This window comes from Bicyclus anynana, chromosome Z, assembly GCF_947172395.1.
Source record: "Bicyclus anynana chromosome Z, ilBicAnyn1.1, whole genome shotgun sequence".
NCBI lineage: Eukaryota > Metazoa > Arthropoda > Insecta > Lepidoptera > Nymphalidae > Bicyclus > Bicyclus anynana.
The window spans coordinates 4,994,125-5,019,318 of NC_069110.1; the positions used below are offsets into that span (position 1 = coordinate 4,994,125).

Consider the following 25,194-nt stretch of genomic DNA (forward strand, 5'->3'; position numbering starts at 1 on the left):
AAATCTAGGAGGCCACGCCGTTAAAAATATCGAGGAGACCATGCCCAACACCAATTACATATTATTTACCAAGTTTTTTTAAGTCTTTTAATTCTTTTATCGTGGTAGTAGAAAAAGTATTGTATGACACTGCACGTAATTAGCAATTGTAGCTCTCGTGCCACATATGCTCTCAATACATGACTGTGGTATAGATAATACTGTTATATATATTTTAACATTGTTAGTCACGCCACAACCGCACGTTTGGAATACGCTAGTTAATTTTAGGAATACTGAAAGTTTGTCAGCCGATGCTCCTCATAGTTTAGTACGGTAGCAAATTTTGGAGTTTGTACCGTGGAAGGTCGCAAGTTTCAGGCTCTCCGTCTTGTAAATCCACCATACCACTGCAATAAGGTAGGTATATCTGGCTATCGCAGGCCCTACGACCATTATGAATATCGCAAAATATTTACATTCATTTACAGTTGAGCAACACAAATTGTTTACATAATAAACAATAACGTACCCATTCTGTAGGTACGAGTACATAAATAATTATAAAATGAATAATAATTATTGATCCCTCGACGAACGTTAACTGTAGGTAGCTATCGTGGCATTTATTATGAATTTCATAAAATCTCAAATTCGTTGCCTCGTTAGCGTATGTGGTTTCGGATCACGAGGTCAGTTTTTCTGTATTCTAAGAAATTTTCAGTAAAAATTCCAACCGATTACCATATATTACATTACGATATTGCGGAGGAACTGGCCCTGGTTTTTCAATAAGCCGGTGCTGAACTAGCGAAATCTAAAAGCAAAGCGAGACAGTTATATATAATATAATTGGATACCTGGAATTGCCACCTAAAACACCTGAAAGGTCAAATCAAGAGAACGGACTTGCAGATCTCTGAATGGAATCTCATACGGGAGCCCCTCACATTGAGGGAGCAACTTATTGAGGGAGTTTCTGTATATACATATCTTATACGGAGATATCTACCTATCTTATACGGGTTCAGGTGTAGACTTAGTAAGATTTCTCAGCCCTGAGTAGGGAATTTGGTATTGTACCCCTGTGCATCAGACAGCATGTTAACCGTGGGTCCTTATCATTAACATCTGATAGTGGTCGTTTATGAGTTTAGCATTATCACCCTAAACCCACCAAACCGCATTGGAGCAGAATAGCGGGTCTAAGCTATATACCCCCTCTTAGGGAGGCTTGCCCTTGAGCCGTTTAAGCGCACTAATAATGTTTTAAAGTCAAAGTATTTTCGCGTTTCAGCCTGTGCAATCCCTTTTCTTTTGACAAAAGTCTGATGAGTGGTTAGATAAGAAATAATACGAGCATATTTTTGTAAGCTTTATTGACAAATTTCTTACATAGTTCCTAATCTACATTTAGTTTCATATTAGGAAGGTAGTTTTTGATATTGCAGTGCATGGCGAAGTAGCAGCAAATAGATTTCAAAACAAGTGAATACAATAAAATATAATGTAGACACGCCAAAACTACATTATCCTCATAACAATCAGACATATAGCAGAAGAAAATATGGCAACAAAAAATAAAAAAAAAATATATAATCAGACATGTTTAATTTTTCCGATAGAACTTGAGTTTCATCAATCGCGAAGAGGACGACAAGAAATTTCTCAACAATTACAATTTTTGAGTACAACATCGATATTCTAACTCATATAACCTATAACAGTTTCAATAATTTCTCCAAATCATTCCACTAAATATAATAATGCGTGTAAGCATTGTATTTATCAATCCTTTGTTTGCCAATGTGCAACCTTTTCAAAATCATCTCAGTGGAGATATTATTGATACCTACACATTTTATTGTAACCGAATGACTCGGAATACAGAAAACTCCAAAAGGTGTGATCAGTGGCGTGCACTCCATAGATGCAAAAATCACTACTTACCCTGAGTAGTCATTATTAACCTGCTATGGAGAAGGAATTTAGCATTTTGTAACCAAATTGTACATATAGTGCATACCCTGTGCACGCCACTAGGTGTGATCGCGCATAGGTATGAAGCCATTTAAATTACTCTTTTTTGGTCAATGATATTAGAAGAAAAAAAGAGGTACATAGATTACATAAACCACATTCGATGTTTACAACTGGCACACGTAAATTATTTCAGTGGCGTTGTCAACGGCGCGATGACAGTGCGGCGACTCAGCGAGTGAGCTCAGGTTTGCTAATTAGCATAGTTTTAACGTGCCACTTCATTTTTCTTCTAACATCATTTGAACAAGCGAATTGTCACTGTGTGAATGCCGTACAGTGTGATGCTATACGGGTACAATTGGAAACAACGCGTGCATTATAATGACTGCTGAACGCGGCTTCTAGTATTTTCTGTATTCCGAGCTGAATGAATAGGCAGACATTTATTACGATTAAGTATCATAGGACACAACACCAAGTTTTATTAATTATTGTTGAAACATCGTTAAGCTGCTATAAATAATATATAAACATTGGAGCCTCATTGGAGTTAAACATTGTTGCAATAATATATCCAATTTTATATTATTCTTTACAAGTTAGCCCTTGACTACAAACTCACCTGATGGTAAGTGATGATGCAATCTAAGATGAAAGCAGGCTAACTTGTTACTAGTTGGATGGAAATCCACACCTCTTTCGGTTTTTACACATCGTATCGGCACGCTAAATCGCAAGCCGAAGCCTTTCACCAGCCAAAACTGGACCAATTAAGAAAACCTCAATCGCCCCAGCCGGGAATCGAACCCAAGACCTTCTTCTTGCAAATCCACCGCGCATACCACTGCGCCATTATTGTTAGTAATTAATTTAAAAAAAAACCGCGTCGTTGACCAAGTGGTCAGCCTATGAGGTTTTCGATCAGAAGGTTCTTGATTCGAGACCTGGGTATTAAATACTGAACTTTTCTTTCTTCTTCTCAACCCAGAGTTGGAAGTAAAGTGCAGTATCTAAGTAAGCGAATAAACGAAGCAAGAATATAATAGAAAAAAATTGCATTAAATGTTTTACAACAATGTTATTCCAATGTGGTTATAAAATAATAATAAATGTGTACACAACCTTGAAAATAATTAGAAAATAAATGTCTTATTATACAACCTAAATCTTAATAAAATATTCTTTATAAAATATATTTTCAAATAATCATTGAATTGTATTACGCACTACGTACTAGAGAAGACACCACTCATCCTTGCATTGCGGTGACATCGCCGCACTTTGATAGTCGTACTATAGCTTGGCAAGTTCGTTCGTAACACTCCCGATGGCCCGCGCGGGCCTGGGGGCGTGTAGCGATGAATGAAAAACACCTGACTTCCCCGCACGCACGAATTCACACCCGCGCAGTCTTCCCCCCCGTCGCCCGCATATCATGGGAGTGTCATCAACGAACAGATAACCAAGTTGAGAAAAACAAGTTTTGGTCACAAGAAAACAATATGCATATTTTTATTGTATGTGTAGACTTTACTGACGTTTTACACTTTTCCCCACTGTTCTTATTTAACAACATAATTTTTGTTTGGAACAGCTTCTCTAGTAAGCAGTACTTACATCTCAATGAAAAATAAAAAAAAAATAACTAGACTAAACGAACGAACGAGATCACCATTATGAGATAATTAAATTATTTTTTTTATAAAATAAATGCTATGAGATCACAAACTAAAACTGTTATCCAAATTCTAAATTATATAAGATTTTATATATTTACGAGTTAAAAATGGTGTAATGTTTTAATTATAAAACTAAACACTTTTTTAACTCGTAGCTATATTTGATCATTATAAAATAAATGCCATTAGATCACAAAATAAAAATGGTAACCAAATATAACAAAACCATTGTTAATAATCACTTTGAAAACTTACTGGTTTAAAATTAAATAATCTTATTATACTTAAACTAGTATTTTTGCAGACCTTACAAAATAATATTTAAAACTTTCAACAAAACTCATTTCTTGAAAGTTCTAAAATGAATGTTATATTGTAAGGTCTACAAATAGGACTTAGTAAACAATTATGAGACAAATTAAACACTGAAAATCATTTATTAATTAATGTAAAAAAAAAAATCATAAGAAAATTATTCAAAATCAAATACCTATACATAATTTATAATCAAATTGTATAAACACTTGGTACAGTTTTTATTGGCTTTAAAGCAATATCCTTTTGGGTGTCCTGATATTTTTTTTATTTGTGGTTAACCCATTTGTAAATATTATATCAAAAAAAAAACAGTACCCCGTCAATTAATGTTACTCATCTAACTAAAGGTGAAAATGTCTCTTTAGCATAGCATTTTTATAGGGGTTAGAACAAAATGATATTGGAAACTTCAATATCATTTTTGAAGACCTATCCATCGATATCTCATACATATGAGATTGATGAAAAAAAAATTGAGTTTCAGTTTTAACTATGGAGGTTTAAAAAAAAGAATTATGGTGTTATACATCATAACTTTTTTTCTAATCCGGTTCACGGAATACATCTACTCACCAAGTTTCAACAGTATATCTCTAATAGTATCGGAACAAAGTGTCTGTGACATACGGACGGACAGACAGACGGACATGGCAATCTATAAGAGTTCCGATTTTTTACCATTTGGCTACGGAACCCTAAAAAAGGTCTTCTTATGAGTAAATCAACCCCGGATATTCAGCCATTAATAAGCCTTATAAGAAATCAGTCACTGTACCACAGTGCAAATTATACTAATCAATTAATCACAGTCAATCAAAAGTAATCATAATCAAAAGTAATTTCAAAATCAATATAAATTAATTATTATTAATAGAAAAAAAAATTACAACATCGAATTATATTATGTTATTTAACAGCTCATTCAATTATAATTCCAGTTAGCTCACAATGGAATTAAGAAAGTAGTATTATAATTGTAACAAGCCTATATAATATAGTCCGGGATCTGTAGAACATTTCATACAACTGATTACTATCAAGTTAATTTTTCGTGAGTAGCTTCATCTCGATGAGACGATCAACTTTTTAATTTACGAAAGTTCTGGCAGCTAACCGAACGAGATAATGTACCACGCAATTTGTAGGTCATTGTGGCTGTGGCTAACTCAGTTACAGATTGGCAAAAAAGTGTAAAAACTGAACAATTTTTTTTCCCTCTTATAACACTATTCAAATTGTCAGTTATTAGTGTCTAAGCTGTCAAAAGTGATTTTTTTGTCGGCTTTGAAGGTTATGTTGCAAAGGTAACGTTTACGATTTTCTCGATTATTCGTGTTGCCATATTGGCGGTAGTGCGCCTCTATTAATTTCTACCCTTTTTTGCCAGGCTATAGCTACCAGAATCACGAATTTTTGTAAAAAAAAAAGGTTGTTAACCTGATAGTAATCAGTTGTACAAAATGTTCTACGGATCCCTGACTAATACCACTACTTAATATAAAAACATTTACACATATAAAGTCGAAATTTATCATCCCGAGCGAATAAATATTCGTTACACAATAATTATAATATGTGTATTGCACAAATTAATTAAACTAGGAACATAACTTTGGTAAATGTATTTTGTATTTCCAGTAAGGGTATGTAACAAATCCCTGACATTTTTTGGTAATAGCAATATAAATCATTAATATACTCTTAATTTTCATTTTGTAATCGTACATAAACAATAGTTATTATTTTAATTTAATCAAATAAATCAGTGAAATTATTATTTATTAGAACAGAAGCTTGAATAGTTGTGCCAAAACGAAATATTTTTCAGAGGGTTAATATTAACATCGATACAACATTTAACATTTATTAAAATTAACATTAAATTGTCCTTGCAACTTTTAGAGTACTTTAAAGCACACCAAAGCATTAAACTCTAGATTTCTGCAGACACCAGAATAGCCATAGTTTTGGAGTACGTTAACGCACACCAAAACAATAAACTCTTAGTCTTCTGCAGGCACCAGAATGGCCATAGTTGCAAGACTGTATTCACAAAATATTATGGCGTTTTGTCAATTCGGGGTAAATTTTGTAAATCCAAGAATTAGACTGATGTAACCTGAATTACACCAATCTATTCTCGTCGAAATGCGGTTCATTGGTCACAATATCACAAATCACAAATCACATTTACGGGAATGTTACAAAAATTAAAAAAAAAAGTACAAACAAACACTACATAATTTAACTAACAAACTCATCATAATGTCAGGTTTTACATAAAATTAAACGTAAATTTTAGATGTATATTTATTAAGATAAATGAAAAAAAAAGAGTCTTGTTTAAAATAGCATAATGAGCGATTAAAGTGGAATATTTAAAAATAATAAAAATGAAAATATAAACAAAATAAATTAAACGATTAAATTTCACCGTTTTACGTTTTTTTAATAACCTGATCCGACAGACTATAGCCCAAGAACCGTGGTAACATTAAAGACCGGTGTTCATCTGACAAGCAACCGCTTTTATTCCAATTAAATTAGCATCGAAATTGTTAGCATAAAAATTTAATATTATAATATATTAATCAATTAATATATTCCCATTCCAACACTGCTATAGCACGCGGCCTTTAAGTTGAACTATGCACAATAATACATTTTCGGATGTTAGCGTCATACGACGTTGTCGTTGATAATCGTGTACAAAATTTTTTATATCAAAAAAATAGTTGATACTTTTTTTAATTGATCATAAGTGGTTCTTTATCGTTCTACTAGATTGAAAAAAAAAATTTTTTCAAGACGAGTGATTACATGAAAATTTTAATTTTTAAATATTTTTTAATACGAGCCAAAACGCGATCTGAATAACAAATCCTTGTGACGTCAAATCTTTTACTAAACAGAGCGTTTGACAAAAATATAAGTTATCAATTAGTTTGACGTTTAGTACATCGAGTAACATTGTGACGTCAGAAAATGGACGACAGCGTTTTGACTTTTGGAAACAAAAAATACATAATTTTTAAATTAAGTTTTTTATGAAATCTTTAACTTTATTTAAAGTTTTGGTTCAACTTAATAGCCTGGATTTACAACAGTTTTAGAGCTTCGCCGCTCGTCAGATGAACGCCGGCCTACATTCTATGTTATGGACATTTCGAGATCGAGAGATTACATAATAGGTGGGTGCGCAAAGTTACCTCCACGCCGTAGGACCAAAGATTTTATTATTATACTATTAGATATGTCACTGGCGCTTCGAAACTGAGTTCTTGGAGTTTACTCCTTAAGAATCGATTTTTCATATATAGCCTCCGGTATGAATAAAATATGAGCAGTAAAATTCGATGAACGAATGACAGCGTTACGTTTTTTGTGCGCAACCTATTCGGCGCACCTTTCAACGCGGTGAAGGGCGCGCACGCCGCTGCATGCTGCTCCTCGGTTGCGCACCTTTCGCTTTAAACAGACGATCTGAAAGAGTAAACTCCATTCGTGCGTCGGAGCTGACACACACTTTATTTTCATTTAGTTGCACACTAAACAACAATAGTTATTTGAACAAATAATACCTAAAAATATTGTTTACAATTTCGAGTAGTATGTTCTGGGAGTGTAAAAATCTATACTACTACATAAATATATAACGTAAGTAAACACAAAATTGTGCGCGTATGTGCTCAGTGGTGTTTTAGTAGGCACGTAACATATCTAATAGTATAAAATCGTTGCGTACGACCGTATGTGCTTAGAAGGAATGCGCATGTCGGCACACGCCGCAGCCGAGCGCGAACTCCTCCCCGGTCGGCGGATGCTGCACGTGGAGAGGACACTCGTCCGAGGTGCCAGGCAACTGTTCGCCTTTGGGACCTGTGCAAATTAAAATTAATTTATTTCAAGTAAGCTTATTCATAGTGGGAAATGTGGAAGGCAAACGACCACGAGGCAGATCTCCAACCCGATGATCCGATCTTCTCAAGGAAACAGGAGCCCGCACCTTTTACAGTGCCGTCCAAATGGACAGTGACCGTACTCGATGGAGCATTGTATACCAAAAGATGACTCGCCAAGGTGGTCACGATCCTCAGTCATGAGGGACCGACTAGAGAGAGAGAAGCTTATTTAAGAACCGTGTTAGCCCAGTGGATATAACCCCTGCTACAATTCCAGAGGCTGTGAGTTCGAATCAAGTTAAGGGATGCACCTCCAACTATTCAGTTATGTGCATTTTAAGAAATTAAATAGCACGTGTCTCAGACGGTGAAGGAAAACACTGTGAGGAAACCTACATACCAGAAAATTTCCTGAATTCTCAGTGTGTGTGAAGTCTGCCAATCCACATTTGTCCAGTGTGGTGGACTATTGGCCTAATCCCTCTCATTCTGAGAGGAGACTCAGTGAGCCGAATATGGGTTGATAAATGAATGAATGAATGAATTATTTACAAGCACTTTAGAAATGACAAGTTTGACATCTTTATTATAAAGAATTCGAAAAAAACGTTGTTTAATATAATAATTAAAAAAGGTTACCGTACCTGATGATAATGTTGACAACTATTTAGTAGGATATCTGAGGGTTGCCTTACAATTTTTTTATTTATTTTATAGAATTAATTGAAAACAACAATTACCTGCTGGACACTGTGGCAAAAGATGTCTCGGTATATTGGTAACTCGTTGAAAATCATCATGACACGCGTTGCAAAAGTGTGAGGTGCCAAAACAGAAGAACACCGCTACCTGTGAATTGAAAAGTAGCTATTGTAGGGCAGTATTAATAGTTAGTATTGTAATTAATAAAAGTTAATTATTATCTATGAAAATTAATTAAAAAAAACTGAATTTTTTCAAGTTTTCCAAATGTCAAAAACGCTGTCGTCTATTTTGTGATGTCACAATGTTACTTGATGGACTAAACGTCAAACTAATTGTTAACTAATATTTTTGTCAAACGCCACGTTTGTAAGGTATTTGATAAAGTGACGTCATGAAACAGTTGAAATATAGACCATCATGGCTGACAGGCGTTTTAGCTTGTATTGTCAAAAAAAAATTCAGTCTAGCAGAATGATAATGAGTATCTCTGCGTGATCGAATCAGAAATGAGGATATCCGCAGAAGAACCAAAGTCACCAACATAGCTTAACGTGTAGCGAAGCTGAAATGACAATGGGCGGGGCTTATAAAGACCGTAGGGGTCCCAAGGTGCCACAATGGCGACCACGCACCAGAAAGCGCAGTGTTGGTCGACCCCCACCAGGTCGACTGACACAATCAAGCGAGTCGCAGGAATTCGCTGGATGCAAGCAGCTCAATATCGTGATGTTTGGAAGTGCCTACAATTGAATGCCCTGCAGTGGACGTCCATCGGCTGACATGATGATGATGATGACGATGATGATGATGATAAAAAGTGTCAACTAGCCTATTTGACAGCTTAAGTACCCGAAAATAAGATTCTGTGTAGCCTGTATGAAGGAGGATAAAGGGACGAAGTTCTACACTATAGCAGCGATGGCCACCAACAGAAGCCGATGGAAGGCGTGGACCCGCAGGAGGCTGGGATCTTACCAGGACCACGATCTTCAGTAATGAAGCAACGACCATAGAGAGAGAGAGAGAGAGAGAGAGAGAGACTGTTAAGAGGAACTCACAGAGCAGCAGTAGCGGCACTTGTACTCCAGGAAGTCGGCGGCGTGCTTGGGGCAGGTGCCCGCCCCGGAGACGTTGCTGCAGGCGCCGCACACCAGCTCAGCCGCTTCCCAAGCGCCATTGTTCTCCGCCTCGCAGCGAGCCAGCCCACCGTAGTACGCCTGGACAATATCACATAATTTTTCACCTGTTACCACTACTACTACTACTAGTGTTCGAGGATTGGGTGTACTCTTCTATAACAAGATCCCCAAGACTGTGATGGACCTGCCAATTCATAGCTTTAAGCAGTGTGTTATAAAAAATTTGCTTAGTCGAGGTTACTACACCATCAATGAGCTTCTTAATGATAAAGATGCTTGGAGGCCGTTGGATCAGCTTCCACCTTCAAACAGGAAGTACAACTATAAGAAATTGTAATGTTGTCATCAATTGTATATTATAATATTGTATGATTTTTTTTAAAAGAGCAACTGTTTAGTTTTTTGCTGGTTTCTTCTCAGCAGAATCTGCCTTCTGAACCGGTGGTAGAATCTTTACAAATAGTCAACTGATGTATCAAAAGTGCTTGTAAACTGAGCCTACTTGAAATAATTAATCTAATACTTGGTCCATTTCTATTGCTATTTTTTTATTACTCATCTGAAGTGTTTTTTTGTGGCTTCGGCTAGTTAGCAAAGAAGTACCGTCAAGTAATTTGGCATTCTGGTACAGTGCCACATAAAATGAAACTTTAGCTCTGCCAAGCGGGACTGCTTCCATCTTAAGCTGCATTGTCTTTACTTATTGCACAGTTAACATCAGGTGAGATTACAGTCGAAAGCTACCTAATTTATCATTGGAGAAAACAAAAACTCTCTGAATAACTTAACTACAATCTCACCTGATGGTAAGTGATGATGCAGTCTAAGATGGAAGCGGGCTAACTTGTTAGGAGGAGGATGAAAATCCACACCCCTTTCGGTTTCTACACAGTATCATACTGGAACACTAAATCGCCTGGCGGTACGTCTTTGCCTGTAGGGTGGTAACTAGCCACGGCCGAAGCCTCCCACCAGGCAAAATTTAATTGTGATTTTTAATTGCAAACAATAAGTGAATAAAATAAGTTAAAGATAAACTAAAAAGTTGTAAAACAGTATTTTTCTATCGTAAGGGAAGGTTTAAAATAGGCTGCTGATGGTAAAAAAAGTTCATACCCTCTCACACTTGTGACAGACATAGTATGCATATCGCTCCATGGCATACGAGGCGGGATCAGAGTACTTGCGGCTACGAGACCCGCTCGCACCGTGCCCTTCGTACTCGAGCCGTATCAACGCCTTGCGCCGCACTTCAGCGTACAGCCTTTTTATTGGACTGAGAATATCCTCAAGTGTCCAGTGGTTCATATCGAGCTGTGGGATAGAGATATTAATTATTTTATTTGTTCCTTTTTTGAAATAATTCTAATATATACAGATATTTGGTTTTACTGTGCACTGCACTGGTACATTATATTTAATTACTTGCTACATATACTAGCAACATATCCTGGACAAACAGATAGACAAAAATAAGATAGAAAAAAACCATAAATTATTTAAAAAAATGGTAAATTTAACCCAACAATATTGTATTATCAAAACATACAATTAGAAAATTGCTTCACTTAATAAAGTATGTGGCACTAATAAAGCATTCAAATATAGTATGAATTGATTGAAAATCTATTTCCAACGCCTAAAATTGAAAGTGCAACACTGCTTGAAAAAAGCATCGTGTTTTAAAAATGCTGTTGTGTGAACATATACATGGGGGTGCGTTTGAATGCTTTTTTAATGTCTGTTAAAAAAGCTCTCGAGAGAATGAGAGCTAAGAGTGTAAAATATATCAAATTACAGTATACAACTGACCTTGCAAATTGGACATTGTGCAAATGAAAATGTTATACGTGGTCCCACCCACTTGTTGGCCAGTACTTTCATACAGCAGTGCAGGTGGAAAACGTGGCCGCACCGCAACTGAAATAAAAGTACATTTTAATTTTGCTGAGTTTCTAAGCAAATTAACACTTGACTTAAATTTAAAATTAATGACTATTTAAAATGTAAACGCACACTCGAGCTGGACATATGAATACATGATACACCAAATGAATTCCTAATGAGCAGAATAAAAAAATAGTTACTACAATAAACTATTTTTTTCGGTAACAAATAATTAAAGGCTTAGTCTTCTTTAAAGTGTTGTAAACTCTTGTCAAAACAATGACACTCGCAACACATTTTTCTATAGTCCTAGGACTGATTGCAGAATAGTCTTATCATCTTATTCTTCTTCTAAGAAAAAATTGGTGAGTTTTTGACAGTGCAGTGTGTTCATAGTATAAGTTTTCATAAACTGACTTTCTGTTTTCAAAAGTTGTGTGCACAAGACTATAGACCTTACTTATTTTCAAGTATTTTCGTTTATCGACAGCAACCTATTTTCCTGCTGCTTAACAGTAACAGGACCCATCCCTGTGACTGTCTATTAAAACAAGATGATTCAATCTAGATGTTATTGAAGTGATAAGTTGGCTTGTTGTTGTATTAAAATTTAGACAAAATTTACATTAGTTATTTGTAATCTATACTAATATTATACAGGCGTAAAGCTTTTGGTATTATAGTAGGTAATTTCTGGATCTACTAAACCGATTTTGAAAAATATTTTACCACTGGAAAAGCAACGTTATTTATAAATGTCACAGACTATGTTATATCCCTGTATTCTCACAGGAATGGGAACTATGCAGGGTGTTGGTTATTTTTTAAACATTTTTGTTATGTATAGCAGTTAAGACAATTTTTTACTTAGTAATGTATAAAGTAAAGTAAGTGAGGGTAGGCTGATAAAAAGGAGTTTCTTTCTTTTCTTTTTTCTTTTTTTTTAAAAAGAATATTTGTCATATCTTTTTTTTTATAATATGACCAATATTCCCATTCCCCTCGATAGACTGTGCTAGGAGTGGGTACGACAATAGACCAACGGGGCGGGGATCGAACTACCACACCTCGGTGATGAGTCCAACCGTTGAGCTATTGAGGCTTTGAGGAGTTAGTTTTTAGTTTATTTGCTACAAAGCTTATATACCTTTTTAAGGTCTTGAGTGTTTTAATTATGTTATTAATTTTCCAAGTTATTAAATTTACAAATTCATTGTAAATAAAAATAAAAAATTTAATCATGACTATTTTTGTGACAAAAAATATTAATATTTATGAATAAAATACGATTATTGACTATTTGTTTTAAATCTAACAATCAATAAATATTGATTTACCTGTATAGCAGGTGCAGCCTGCAGGGGGTCGGTGAAACACACCATACACATGTCCTCTCCGTCCTGTTTCAGGTTCTCTGAGCCCGGACAACCGGCAAGGCACGGCAGGCACTTTTCCTCACCACGCACGCCACCGCACGCATGACCACACAGAAGTATTCTGTTACATGCCACTCGTCCATGCTCCTACAAATAAATTAATAAATATACTTAAACAATGCCCACATTACTAAGTATCTAGCCCCAAAGAATCAGCAGAATGTGTTATGGGTGCTTAGAAAGCTGATTGTCATCTGAATTTCAAATAGACATCTATATACTCATCGATGTAAATCGTTAGATGGTCCCCTTCATACTAAAGAACGCACAATTTTATGTCATTACCCAAAGAGATGCATGCACATTTTATCTTAGTACGGAACAAGCGCATGCTGTGAGTGGACGTGGACTTGAAAAAATATTTACTGTTTTTTTTTATTCAAATCTCTTAGTTATGCCTTCGTGTTCATTTTGGAAGTTTAAAAACACAAGCCACAACATGAATAAAGAGAAATATGTTATGAGTGATGACACACTCAATGTGCGAAAGCAATGACAATTCTGTGTCGCTTTGAGGTCCATCTAACGATCTACGATCTACTATATACTATAGGATCTACTATAACGATATACTATGTATAATACCCACTCACTGGAAAATGTCCATGTTCACCACATAAAGTTAGAATAGGGATGTAACAAACCTGACATTGTTCGTCAGCGCAAACATTGCCAATAGCAAGAAGGCCGGAGTACCCGCGCGCTCCACAAAAGCGGCAAACACCCACGAGATTAGCTCCTTCCACTTCTCCGGTGGCCGAAGCGGCCCCCGAGCCACTTTCTGCAATCATATTCGAAGGCCCCGCGCCTTCGATGCCACGGAACTCCACCAAAGCTTTTAATGTCCGCCGATCCACCAGCAGGAGTAACCAGAAAAGCTTAGCGCGCCCACAACCTTCGTGTATATCTATACGGATAGTGGTTTCTTCCTCTTTGCATATCTAAAAAGAAGAATACCTTCATTGAAAATTTAATTTTTTGTTTTCGCGGTAACGGCAAAATTATTCTGTCAATTTGACATTGACATTTGAGAACAGAATTGCCAACATTAATTTTAGAAGATCGTACCATAGACTAAAAAAATCCAATCCAGACCAATCATAGATTTACGAGTCGGTACCTAAAATATATTTTTAATTATATGAGACCAATTACTTACAGGAGCTGCAGACGTTACCTCTCTGTCAAAAGTATAATTTATGTTCACGATCTAACGTGTCTATAAAAACTTCATAAAACTGTTTTTCATAGAACCAATGTTTCTTTGTTTGTATACGTTTTCGTAAAAAGAGTTGGTTGAAAAAATATTGGTTTGTGTGGCAACTTCTTTTAGTTTACTAAAATATGAAGTTACGTTTATTTTGTAAGTATCAATAATCATTTCAAAGGATGTCTTAGATCTGTATGGAGGCTGGACCTTTATTCCGAGTGATAAGCGCCAAATTATTTTTATCTTTTAGAACATTAAATGTTGTCATTAAAACTAAAAATAAGTTTTATCCCGAAATCATCGAATCGAAAGGTCATCATAAAATCACGAAAACCGCTTGACGTTTATAGGTGCGGAACGAGTTTTGCGATAGGACCTCACAAGTTTGTATGAAAATCCTTTATTTTGTATGCTACAAACTTAAAATTTGGCAGAGAGGTGGTTTATAGTTGGTAGACGTCTTTTACAAACTAATTTTGCGTCAGGGCCGGATTAAGGAGGTCTAAAGGCTCTCGCATGTTTAGTATATTATTTTTGTCAAATCTCGATAACCGCCTATCCTATAAAGACGAAAATTGGCAAAAAGATAGTCTATAGTTAGTAGGTATCCGTTGAGAACGGATTTTGATTTAGGGCCGGACTAAAGAGGTCTAAAAGCTCTCGCAAGTACGTGTGGAAGTTCTTAATTTTTCATGCTACAAACTTGAAATTTAGCAGAGAGATGGTTTATAGCTGGATAGACGTCGTTATGAGAATTTTGAGATAGGGCCGGATTAAAGAGGTCTAAATGCTTTCGCAAGTTTGATTGAAATTCCTTAATTTTTCCTGATACTAACTTGAAATTTGGCAGGAAGGTACCTAGTTAACACTTACTTCACGTATGCTTGTGAATGGATTTTGGGATGGATCCGAATTAACTCCTTAATTTGGAAGAGTCTTTAGACCTCAGTCTAAGGCTCTTCTAAATTTGAATGGGAATCATTCATTTTTTAAGCTCAACTTGAAATTTGCAGGTTCATAGTTAGTATACGTCAGTTAAAAACGGATTTTGCGACCGGCCCGGTCTAAAGAGGTCTAAAGGCTCTCGAAAATTTAGTACATTATTTTTGTGCTACAAACTTGAAATGTTGCAGGGAAGTAGTACCATTTACAGCAATCGTTTACTAACTTTTAACTGTTAACAATTAGTAAACGTTTGCAGTAAATGGATTTTCTGCTAGGGCCGGATTAAGGAGGTCTAAAGGTTCTCGCAAGTTTCTACGAAAGTCCTTCATTTTTTATGCTACAGATCTGAAATTTTGCAAGGTTGCTGAATGGATTTTGCGACAGGGCCTGATAAAGTAGGTCCAAAGGCCCTCCAATGTTTGAATGAGAGTCCTACATTTTTTATGCTTATCTTCAAAATTGGCTGGATTATTGTTAGTAGATGTCAGTTACAAAAGGGATTTTGCGACAGGGCCAGGTAAAAGAGAGGTGTAAAGGCTCTCACAAGTTTAGTACATTATTTTTGTGCTACAAACTTGAAATTTGGCAGGGAGGTAGTTAACAGTTAGTAAAAGTTTGCTGTAAATTTATTTGAGGCCACGCTTATTATTTACTTAGGTAAAGTGTCCAACCGAAGCTACGTCTGGGGGGCAGATATGCACGCGGCTAGAGGACGCATGGTTAAGCGAAATCTTGGTCGCAGAGCAGCCGCGCTTTAATTGTAAGTAAGCCAGTACGCGAAATACATTGATTCATTCGGCTACGTTGAGTTTTTTACGTTTCTGCAATTGCCTGGTTTGTCCAAATGGTGTTTTATTGGTATCATTCAATAGCCCTTGAAGTGTTATATAGACTATACAATTGGACTTGAGTTATTTTTTCAGTTTTACGCAATTTCTACTGTCTGTATTAATTTGATCACAAATCCCTAGCCAAAATCACGGCCGGAGGACAGTTATGCCCGAAACCGAAAGCCACGCATATTATATACCTACTTAAAGTGAAGGTAAAGTGCCTAGCCCTTCGGCTTCGTGCTTTCGCACGTCCGGGGGGCAGACATGCGCGCGGCCAGAGGCAGCGCATGGTTAAGCTAAATCTTGGCCGGAGAGCATTTTCGCGCGCGGCCGGAATCCGCGCATTTGTACCTAGCCATTACGCGAAAGACATTGATTCGCTCGCTGACTGCTTTCGTGCTAATTCATTGTACCATGCGCGTGCTACTGTAGCATGGGGAACATTACCTGTAAGGCGCGACGTCAGAAAATGGAATGAAGTACTCAATTGCCTGACATATCACCTCAAAAATGACGCTTTCGCAGCTCGAGGGTTCATTGGTCAAACTTGGAAGCGGGAGGGTGCAAGTTGGAAACAGAGTTCACCAGACAGTGATCGAAAGTGCCAAGAGGAGCTGGAACTGACACCGAAAAACCGTCTGGATCTGTGGTCAGCGGAAGGTCAAGGTAAACCCGAGCAAGCTTTAGTACACATCAAACCACATCCATACGCTGCGGCAGGTTATACAAAATACCGAAGAGTACAACCAGCCACTTTGCTTGACGTTTGTGAATTATGATAAAGCCTTCGATTCGGTGGAAACTTGGGTTGTGCTGAGGTCTTTGCAGAGATGCCGGATTAACTACAGGTACATGCAAGTGTTGAAACGTTTGTATGAAAGCGCCACTATGTCAGCCCGTATACAGGATCAGACTACGAGGCAAATGCAATTGCAGCGAAGAGTGCCGCAGGGAGATGTAATCTCCCCGAAGCTATTTACCGTCGCATTGGAAGACGTCTGTAAGCTTCTGGACTGGAACGGATTTGGCATGAACGTCAATGGTGAATAACGGTTTACCGACTATGTAGTCATCCAGTCAGTCAGGTCAGTACCATGCTCAATGATCTTAGCAGAGTTTCTCATCGTGTGGGCCTAAAAATGAACATGAGTAAGACGAAGATCATGTCTAATGCTCATGTACCGCTCCACCCAGTTATTGTTGAGAATTCTGCGCTCGAAAATTTAGACGACTATAATTATATTCTTCGGTCTTGATTCGCTCGGTGTTTAAGCGCCGCAAATCGCTTGTTAGAAATCTTCAAGTGGAAGCTAACTTGTATTTTGTTTTTAAATTTTAGGTTTGGTAGTTTTGGAGAAAATGGCCTATTTTCTTGAATATCTTAAAAACTATTTATTCAAAAATTACAAAAAAAAAATACTATTATTTATATATACTAGAATTTTTTTTATTATATATATATTTCTGAGGTTTTTCAGAAATCTTCAAGTAGAAATTTTTTGTTTTTTTTTTTGTTATTTGTATGGAATTTATTATGGTGACGTCATGAAACAGTTGAAATATACTGTCATGGGCGACAGGCGTTTTGGCTCGTATTGTCAAATACATATCTAAAAACTAAAACTTTCATATAATCACGTCTCAAAAAAAACGTGTTTTTTTTTTAGTTTAGTAGAACGATAATGAACTATTTAAGACCATTTAAAACAAAAGTGTCAACCCGCCTATTCAACCCGATAGCTACGACATATGCAATATTTACCTGTCTCTGATGGTTGCGGTGCGATCTCTTCAGGTGCAAGATGCGGTTGCACTCTGAGCAGAGAGCGCCGCACGTGTGGCACTCGATGACCGCAAGCGTCGAGCCGTCGTCGTGATTGGCGCAGAAGGAGCGCGCTTCCACGGCGGAGTCGCGCCCACGGGCCTCGCGGGCATCGTTCGACCTGTTCATACTGTGGACGAAACGTTGCCACGGTTACAATAGTACAGTAATAGTACAGTAATAGTACAGTAGTAAGTAGTTAATTACAGTAGAAGCGAATTGACTGAAATTTGGAATGGAAATAGATTTTACTCTGGATTGACACATAGGCTACTTTTTATCCCGAAAAAATCCATGGTTTCCCGAGATTTGGGAAAACTGATGATTTTGATGATATGAATGTTTGTTACTCTTTCACGCCTCGACTACTGAACCGAATTAGCTGAAATTGGGTATTAAGATATATCATACCCTGGATTAACACATAGGCTACTTTTTATCCCGGAAAAATCCATGGTTCCCGAGGGATTTGTAAAAAACTAAATTCCACGCGGACGAAGTCGCGGGCGTGGCTGCTACCTCTTGAATCCGAAATCGTAGGAAGGGAATGAATCTCTGATATAAATAATCCTATACCTATCCATATTTATTTCAATGATCCACAGACCACGTGCGTGCATTGCCGTCGACTCTTAACACTTTTCTCTTTCACTGACTCTTTACTGAGGTAAGGGAGAGAGATGTGCGGAATCGAGTGGCGTGTGGCGGCGTTTTGTGTCGGCGTGTAGTGGCCGGTGCGGGCCACAAGAAACGAGCAGCGACGATTGTAGCGTGTGGCGGCCACCGGCGTCAACCGTGTGCGGCGAGTCCATATAAAATGTTTGAAACTACAGGAAATATGCTGGTAGCAGCGTTTTGTGGTTGTGGTAGCCCGTGTACGGGAGCCCTAAGTCACGAGCGTCAATAGCTCAAGTGGTAAAGCGGTGAAAGCATCAAGCGGGATGGTTCGAACCACGCCCCCTGCTTTATTGTCGTACCCACTCCTAACATAATCTTTTCCGACTAGTTGGAGGGAAACAAGAATATTGGTCATATTTAAAATATATGGCAAACTAGCTGCGCCTAGCGGTGTTACCCACGAAAAATAAGTATGTTGCTACACGTAGTTTAATTTTTCTGGGATAAAAAGTAGTCTATGTGGTAATCCAGTTTACAATCATTAAATTCGGTTCAGTAGTCGTGGTGTAAAAGAGTAACAAACATTGATACTATTATAACCATCAGTTTATTGGAAATCTCGGGAAACCATGGGTTTTTTTCGGGACAAAGAATGCTCTAATTAATGTGTTAATCCAGTCCAATCCATTCCAAATTTCAGCCAAATCGCTTCAGTAGTAGAGGCGTTAAAGACTAACAACCATCCACATCATCATAATATTAGTAGAATTAATAAAAATAAAGTCAGTGGGGGTCTTACAGTTCGATGTGGTGAGGGTCGCACACGCAGAGAGAGGCCAGCGCGAGCCACACCGCGGGCGAGGCGATGCAGCGCTCCGGCGCGCGCTCGCTCTCGCTCACCTGCGCCACCGCGCGCACGTACTGCGTCAGCGCCGCGCGCGTGTCCGCGCCCCACGACTCCGACACTTTGTCCTGCGGACACGGATATTGCTTTGGACACTACGCGTGTCAGACCAATTATAGAAGGACCAGTATCGCGCCAATATCACGAACAAATTGTCTGTAATTTTCTGAGGAAAACGAGCTTAGATTTGGTATATATAAATAAAATAAAATAAAAAAGCCTTAATTGCTGAGTTTTGTTTACAGTGTGAGTACATTTAAAAACGTGCCAAAATAGTTATTAATATACAAATCTTTAAATAAAATAACTTTTTTTTTTTAATAAATAATAATAACAATTACAATTACAGCTTGTCTTCCGACAAAGGTCTTCTCTAAAGTTTTCCATTCTATTCTATTTTTTGCTATACGAGACCATAATGGCCCCGCTGTGCTCCTAATATCATTTTCTTTTTTAGTCTGTCTGCCTTTGTTACCCCTGCTGTCTCTCGGGTACCATTCCGTTATTGTCCTGGTCCATTTATCTTTCTTTTCTCTTATCATATGCCCTGTCCATCTCCACTTTAGTTGTTTGTTAGTTGCGTATGCATTTTTGAGCTGCATTTATTTGTATATATATCTTAACCTAAACTAGAAGTTTTTGTCCGTTTTTACAACATTCAATTACACAAAAAGGTATTTTTTCGCCTAAAGGCCTAAAAAATGCGCGACACGAGATACCTCGTAAGCACAAAAAGGCATATTGTCGACAGATTGACAGAATATCAGTATATTTTGGCCATATTGGTAAAAAAATATGTCTTTTTCTCTTCACGAGCTATGTCGACGACGCATCTAAGGCCTACAGAACTAGTGTTACCTCAGCCATATCAGTGAGTAGTTTGGCCACGAGGTCCGCGTGTTTCTTGGTAGTCTCGCCCCGCATGAACCACGGCACGGCGGGCTCGCCGGGGTGCGCCATGACCACGCTGCCCCCCAGAGTCACGGTGCCCGAGCCTATGGCGCCCGCCCCCTTCACCTTCACTTGCACGGACACCGCCTTGCCGACGTAGCACACCAGGTGATCCAGCAGAGTCTCTCTACGTGAACACAAGGAGAATTATAGTCTGTCAAGTTCGTTGATGACACTTCCATGATATGTGGGCGACGGGGGAAAATACTGCGCGGGTGTGAAATGGTGCGTGCGGGGAAGTGAGGTGCACCAGACGTGGAATTTTCATTCATCGCTGCACGTCGCCCGGCCCGCGCGGACTATTAGAGTGTTACGAACGAAGTTGCCAAACTATAATGTTATTACCATTTACTACCGCGACTTCATCCACCCATTGACCCCTTTAATTCGGCCCTGTCTCAAAATCCGATTTGAACAACCGTCTACTAACTATAAACTCTCTCCTTGCCAAATTTAATCTTTATACGTCAAGCGGTTTTGGAGATTTCGTCGAAACTAAAAAAAAACGATTTGCCTGAAATTTTAAATAAAGTGAATGCACTTCGACGTTTTTAGATCTTTTATCTATACTAATTTTATAATTATAAATAAATAGGAAAGATTTGATAGTTTACATTGAATAGGTTCCGAAACTACTGAACTGATTTGGAAAATTCTTTCACTGTCAAACAATTGTTCACTTATCCCCGAGTGCTATAAACTATATTTTATCCCCGTATTGCTACGGGAACGAGAACCACGCGAGTGAATCCATGCAGCGTCTAGTACTTTATATTTATACTATAAAAGTTGGATAGAGTGTTTCCGGTTCGAGGTACAATAATAATCTGTTGGTAGTGGAAATTCTGATATACTTGCTGCTATACAAAACAAGATTGGGTAGCATATTCACTTTTATTTTTCAAATGGATATGCTACCCAATCGTGTTTTGTGATGCTACCTCTATGAGATACACATATTTGCTTTTAGCTGGTTTCATCTTATTTACACGTAATGTGTTCCAGTACACACTATAAAACGATAATCCAATTATTATTTACATTACATTACAAGATTCACTCACTGTACAGATTCGCCACCGTAGTTGAGAGCAGATAACATCTTATTCGGCGGCACTTCAGCAATCATTCGTCGTAGTAAGGAGATAACCTTGAAAAGAATTACACTTATGAAATATAGTATTTAGTTACTCTATGTGATACGATAGGACGATCCACGGGTTAATAGGTTCATTTTACGCCTTTAAAATATAGGCTTGCTGGCCTGTGCCGCCATTTTTAATCCCTACTTTGATGATGTCATCTCAGAATTCTTGTAACAATATAAATACTGGGTGTATTATACTAGAAATCACTCATGCTCATCACACAAATATTTTTCAGTAGTCACGGCCGTAGATGAAGAAAGTAGAGTCACTACCCAGAGCCACGCGTATCAAACCTATGTATATGCATTAGTGAAGCATCTAAAATACAAGTAAAAAATTGTAATAGCATACCTGTCTTTGTACACGTTCGCTGCCAGTGTGAAGCAACGCGAGCAAGTCTCCCAGCAGCTCGGTCCTCTGAGCGAGGTGAGCGCGTCCTACAGTGCTGCCGCTTAGCGCCAACAACTGATGCATCCAACATAAATGTGAGACAAATATCTTAGAATTATCTTAGAATACTACTACTCGCCTGCTGTACAAAACCAAGAAGATTTTTTTGCATATAGGCAGTTTTAGATGCCTAGAAACTCTAATCACATTTTTATTTGTAATTGTAAACGTCAATCATAAACTGTGACGTCATTCGCTACAAGGCATCGGTTTGTGATTGGCGCTTGTGGTGACGTGATATATAACATCACTGCAAACGCCAATCACGCTGTTATCTCTATGAATGACGTCACTTGCTAATGTGTTGTGTTTCGACAAGAAAAATTTTACGTAGATATTTTTTCATGTATATTAAATTTTTTACTGGTTATTATTGACGGGACAAAATAAAATATAGCTTATAATAATTCCATAATTCAGTTTAAACACTGTTTACAAAAGATGCAAGTAGCCTATTCCATGGATTCACCGTTCGGGTGTCGGATCCATGGTATGGCAGAGAGAAAAACTCCGAGCGAGTCTCGGACTTGTGGTCAGTGGGTGTAGGATTAAGTTCATCATTTAGATCGATTAACACTCGCATCCCCCGATCGTGTTGTTGTCCCTGCTCAGCTATTAAAATAAGTAAGATCTTATCAAATTTGGTTGATAATAAATAGTCTATTACATTTGCAATAACATTGACTTAAAAGCGCATTCAAAAATGCTGAAAATAATAAATTACGAATAGGTAAAGTTTGTAAGGATGTAGGGGTAATCTCTTCTAGATCTACTGAACCGATTTTGTATATTCTAAATGTATGTGTAAAATAAAAAAAATTCATGGAGCGTTGCTAAATTAAAAATGGCAAGTGAATCACTGGTACGGACAAAAGACGACTAATTATTCCACATTTTGAGAGGTGCGGTACAAAAGGTCAAGACTCACAAGTGAGAGCATCTCGAAGCAGTAGTTGTCTGGCACGTGGTACATAAGTATGGGGCGCTCCTGGCCGGTGCGCGCGCTGGCTTCTGCACAAAGGAGCGTCGTCTCCCAGTCGTCGCGCACGCGGCTCGCCTCGCAGCCAATGGCGCACACTATGTGGGCCATCACCTGTACATACACGGAGAGTGAGTATCAAGTAGTATCAAGGGACAATGAGCGAAAAGAGAAAATAACTTGTACGGAGTCAAGAAGGCGTCCTGAGAACACGCAAAGAACAAGTACCGGATTCGCCCTCCCTCGATTCGGCCCAAATTACCGTGAGTTTGAAAGGGCCATGGGAGGTGGTGGGTTGTACATACACTGATTATTATTGAGTCCCGAGACTTCTTGATCTCCTTCATCAGCCCATGCCGCAAAGTCCAATCTTGACTATAGCTTGACAACTTCGTAACACTCCCGATATTGCGCGCGGGCCGGGAGGCGTGTAGCGATGAATGAAAAACCCACGACTGATGCACGTCACTTCCCTGCACGATTTCACACCCGCGCATTCTTTCCCCCTGTCGCCCGCATATTATGGGAGTGTTATCAACGAACTTGCCAGACTATACCTCCCTGCCTAATTTTATCTTAATTCAAGCGGTTCCTGATATTTCGTGATGAGTGTCCTTTCGCTTTTGTTTAACCTTCATATAGAATTAGCACAGTAGATTCGTTGGCTTAAGTTTTTGGTCCGACCGAAATCATTTATGACCGAACCTAAGAATATAATATATTAGTACTAGCGAAATCGGTCAAGTTTCGCTTTGACAATATGCACTTACTTCCTTCTTACCGCCTGCTTAATTTGGATCAAACTGCACGCAGTGTGAAATTTTATTAAAATTGATTAAGTAGTTTACGAGTCGATCGCGGACAAACAGAGTAGCACGTAATTTATAAATATACTAGCGGACGCCCGCGACTTCGTCCGTGTGGCAGTCAATGTAACTTTCAACCCCTATTTCACCACTTTGGGGGTTTAATTTTAAATATTCTTGAATTACGTTGTTTTTTAATTTATTTTTTATAATTTCTGAACAAATTTTAAAACTATAACTCAAAACATGAAGGACTTTCCATACAAACTTCCAACCTCTATTTTATCCCCTTGGGGGTAGAATTGTTCAAAATCCTTTCTTAGCGGATGTCTACGTCATAACATCTATCTGTATGCCGAATTTCTGTCTGATCTGTCCAGTGGTTTGGGCTGTGCCTTGATAGATCACTATGTCAGTCAGTCACCTTTGAGTCTTGTATATTAAGATTAATATTTAAGATAATAAAGTATGATATGACCTGTTGTTGCAGCGAGGTGAGCTTGTGCCCAGCGAACAAGATCCCGACCACGTGTTCGCGAAGGTCGCTGTCATCACCGACCGCTTCTTCAGCAGCTGCGCCTTCGCCGGACTCGTTGATGCTGTTCTCCCACTCGAGCAGTTTTCCAAACACCTGGAATCGCAAAATATTTCACTATTATCATCCTATTTGACATACTTCAATCATTCAATGCAATTATTCGGACGTCACTTTTATTTCAGCAAAACCTTTCATTATCCATATTGTAGGCATGCATTAAAAACTTAGTTCGCCGTGTTTATGAAGTCCACCATATTGGATTTAGAGTGACGTCACATTATTTTTCGATTTACTTTCAGCAAGCCCTTTCATTTAATACCTAAATTGTAGAGATGCACAAAGGACTTAGTTCGCCATGTATTTGTCGTCCGCCATATTGGATTTAGAGTGACGTAATTATTACTTTCGAGTTACTCTCAGAAAGCCCTTTCATTCAATACCCATATTGTAGGTATGCATAAAAATCTTAGTCTGCAAAATTAAGAAGGCCGCCATATTGGATTTAGAGTGACGTCACTTTATTTTTCGAGTTACTCTCAGCAAGCCCTTTCATTTGATATCTACATTGTAGGAGTGCGTAAAAATCTTAGTACGCCATATTTCGAATGACGTCACACAGCCAACCACATATTCTCATCAATACTAAACGTGTGTACAAAATTTCTTCGCAATAAAAACAACCTATGCTCTTTAGGGCTCAGAGCCCTTAAAGGCTTTTAACCTTTTAGCCTTTATGAAAAGACACGAGCCTTTTCAAAAAGCTATTTTTATAGTAGGGCTCAAAGTTCTGAAAACGAAGAGTTTAAGGAGTCTTCGTTTTCAAAACTTTGATTCCTTAGACTGCTTAGACTTGAGGCCAAAGAGCTATTTGGTCTTTTAGCCTTCAAGTTGTCTAAAAACAAACAGAGTCTTAAAAAAATAGCTAAAAGACTCGGAATATTTTGGAACATAACCTCTGAGTG

General features: G+C 37.9%; 1 protein-coding gene across 3 annotated transcripts in view; it reads right to left on the reverse strand.

The window, feature by feature from the left end:
* Positions 1–1,341: 1,341 nt before the first annotated feature.
* The window catches only part of LOC112042903 (E3 ubiquitin-protein ligase highwire), a 143,982-nt gene continuing 120,129 nt past the window's right edge, over positions 1,342–25,194 (reverse strand). For all 3 annotated transcript variants that reach the window (XM_052890868.1, XM_052890869.1, XM_024078107.2), the window contains 14 exons: positions 24,173–24,325; positions 22,838–23,002; positions 21,811–21,924; positions 21,376–21,461; positions 20,219–20,438; positions 19,256–19,428; positions 17,779–17,968; positions 13,673–13,969; positions 12,930–13,115; positions 11,518–11,625; positions 10,822–11,019; positions 9,625–9,783; positions 8,602–8,710; positions 1,342–7,838 (listed from right to left, as the gene is read on the reverse strand). In XM_052890868.1, coding sequence (XP_052746828.1) covers positions 7,717–7,838; positions 8,602–8,710; positions 9,625–9,783; positions 10,822–11,019; positions 11,518–11,625; positions 12,930–13,115; positions 13,673–13,969; positions 17,779–17,968; positions 19,256–19,428; positions 20,219–20,438; positions 21,376–21,461; positions 21,811–21,924; positions 22,838–23,002; positions 24,173–24,325 — 2,280 coding nt within the window. In that variant the 3' untranslated portion in view covers positions 1,342–7,716. The remainder of the gene's footprint in view (positions 7,839–8,601; positions 8,711–9,624; positions 9,784–10,821; positions 11,020–11,517; positions 11,626–12,929; positions 13,116–13,672; positions 13,970–17,778; positions 17,969–19,255; positions 19,429–20,218; positions 20,439–21,375; positions 21,462–21,810; positions 21,925–22,837; positions 23,003–24,172; positions 24,326–25,194) is intronic.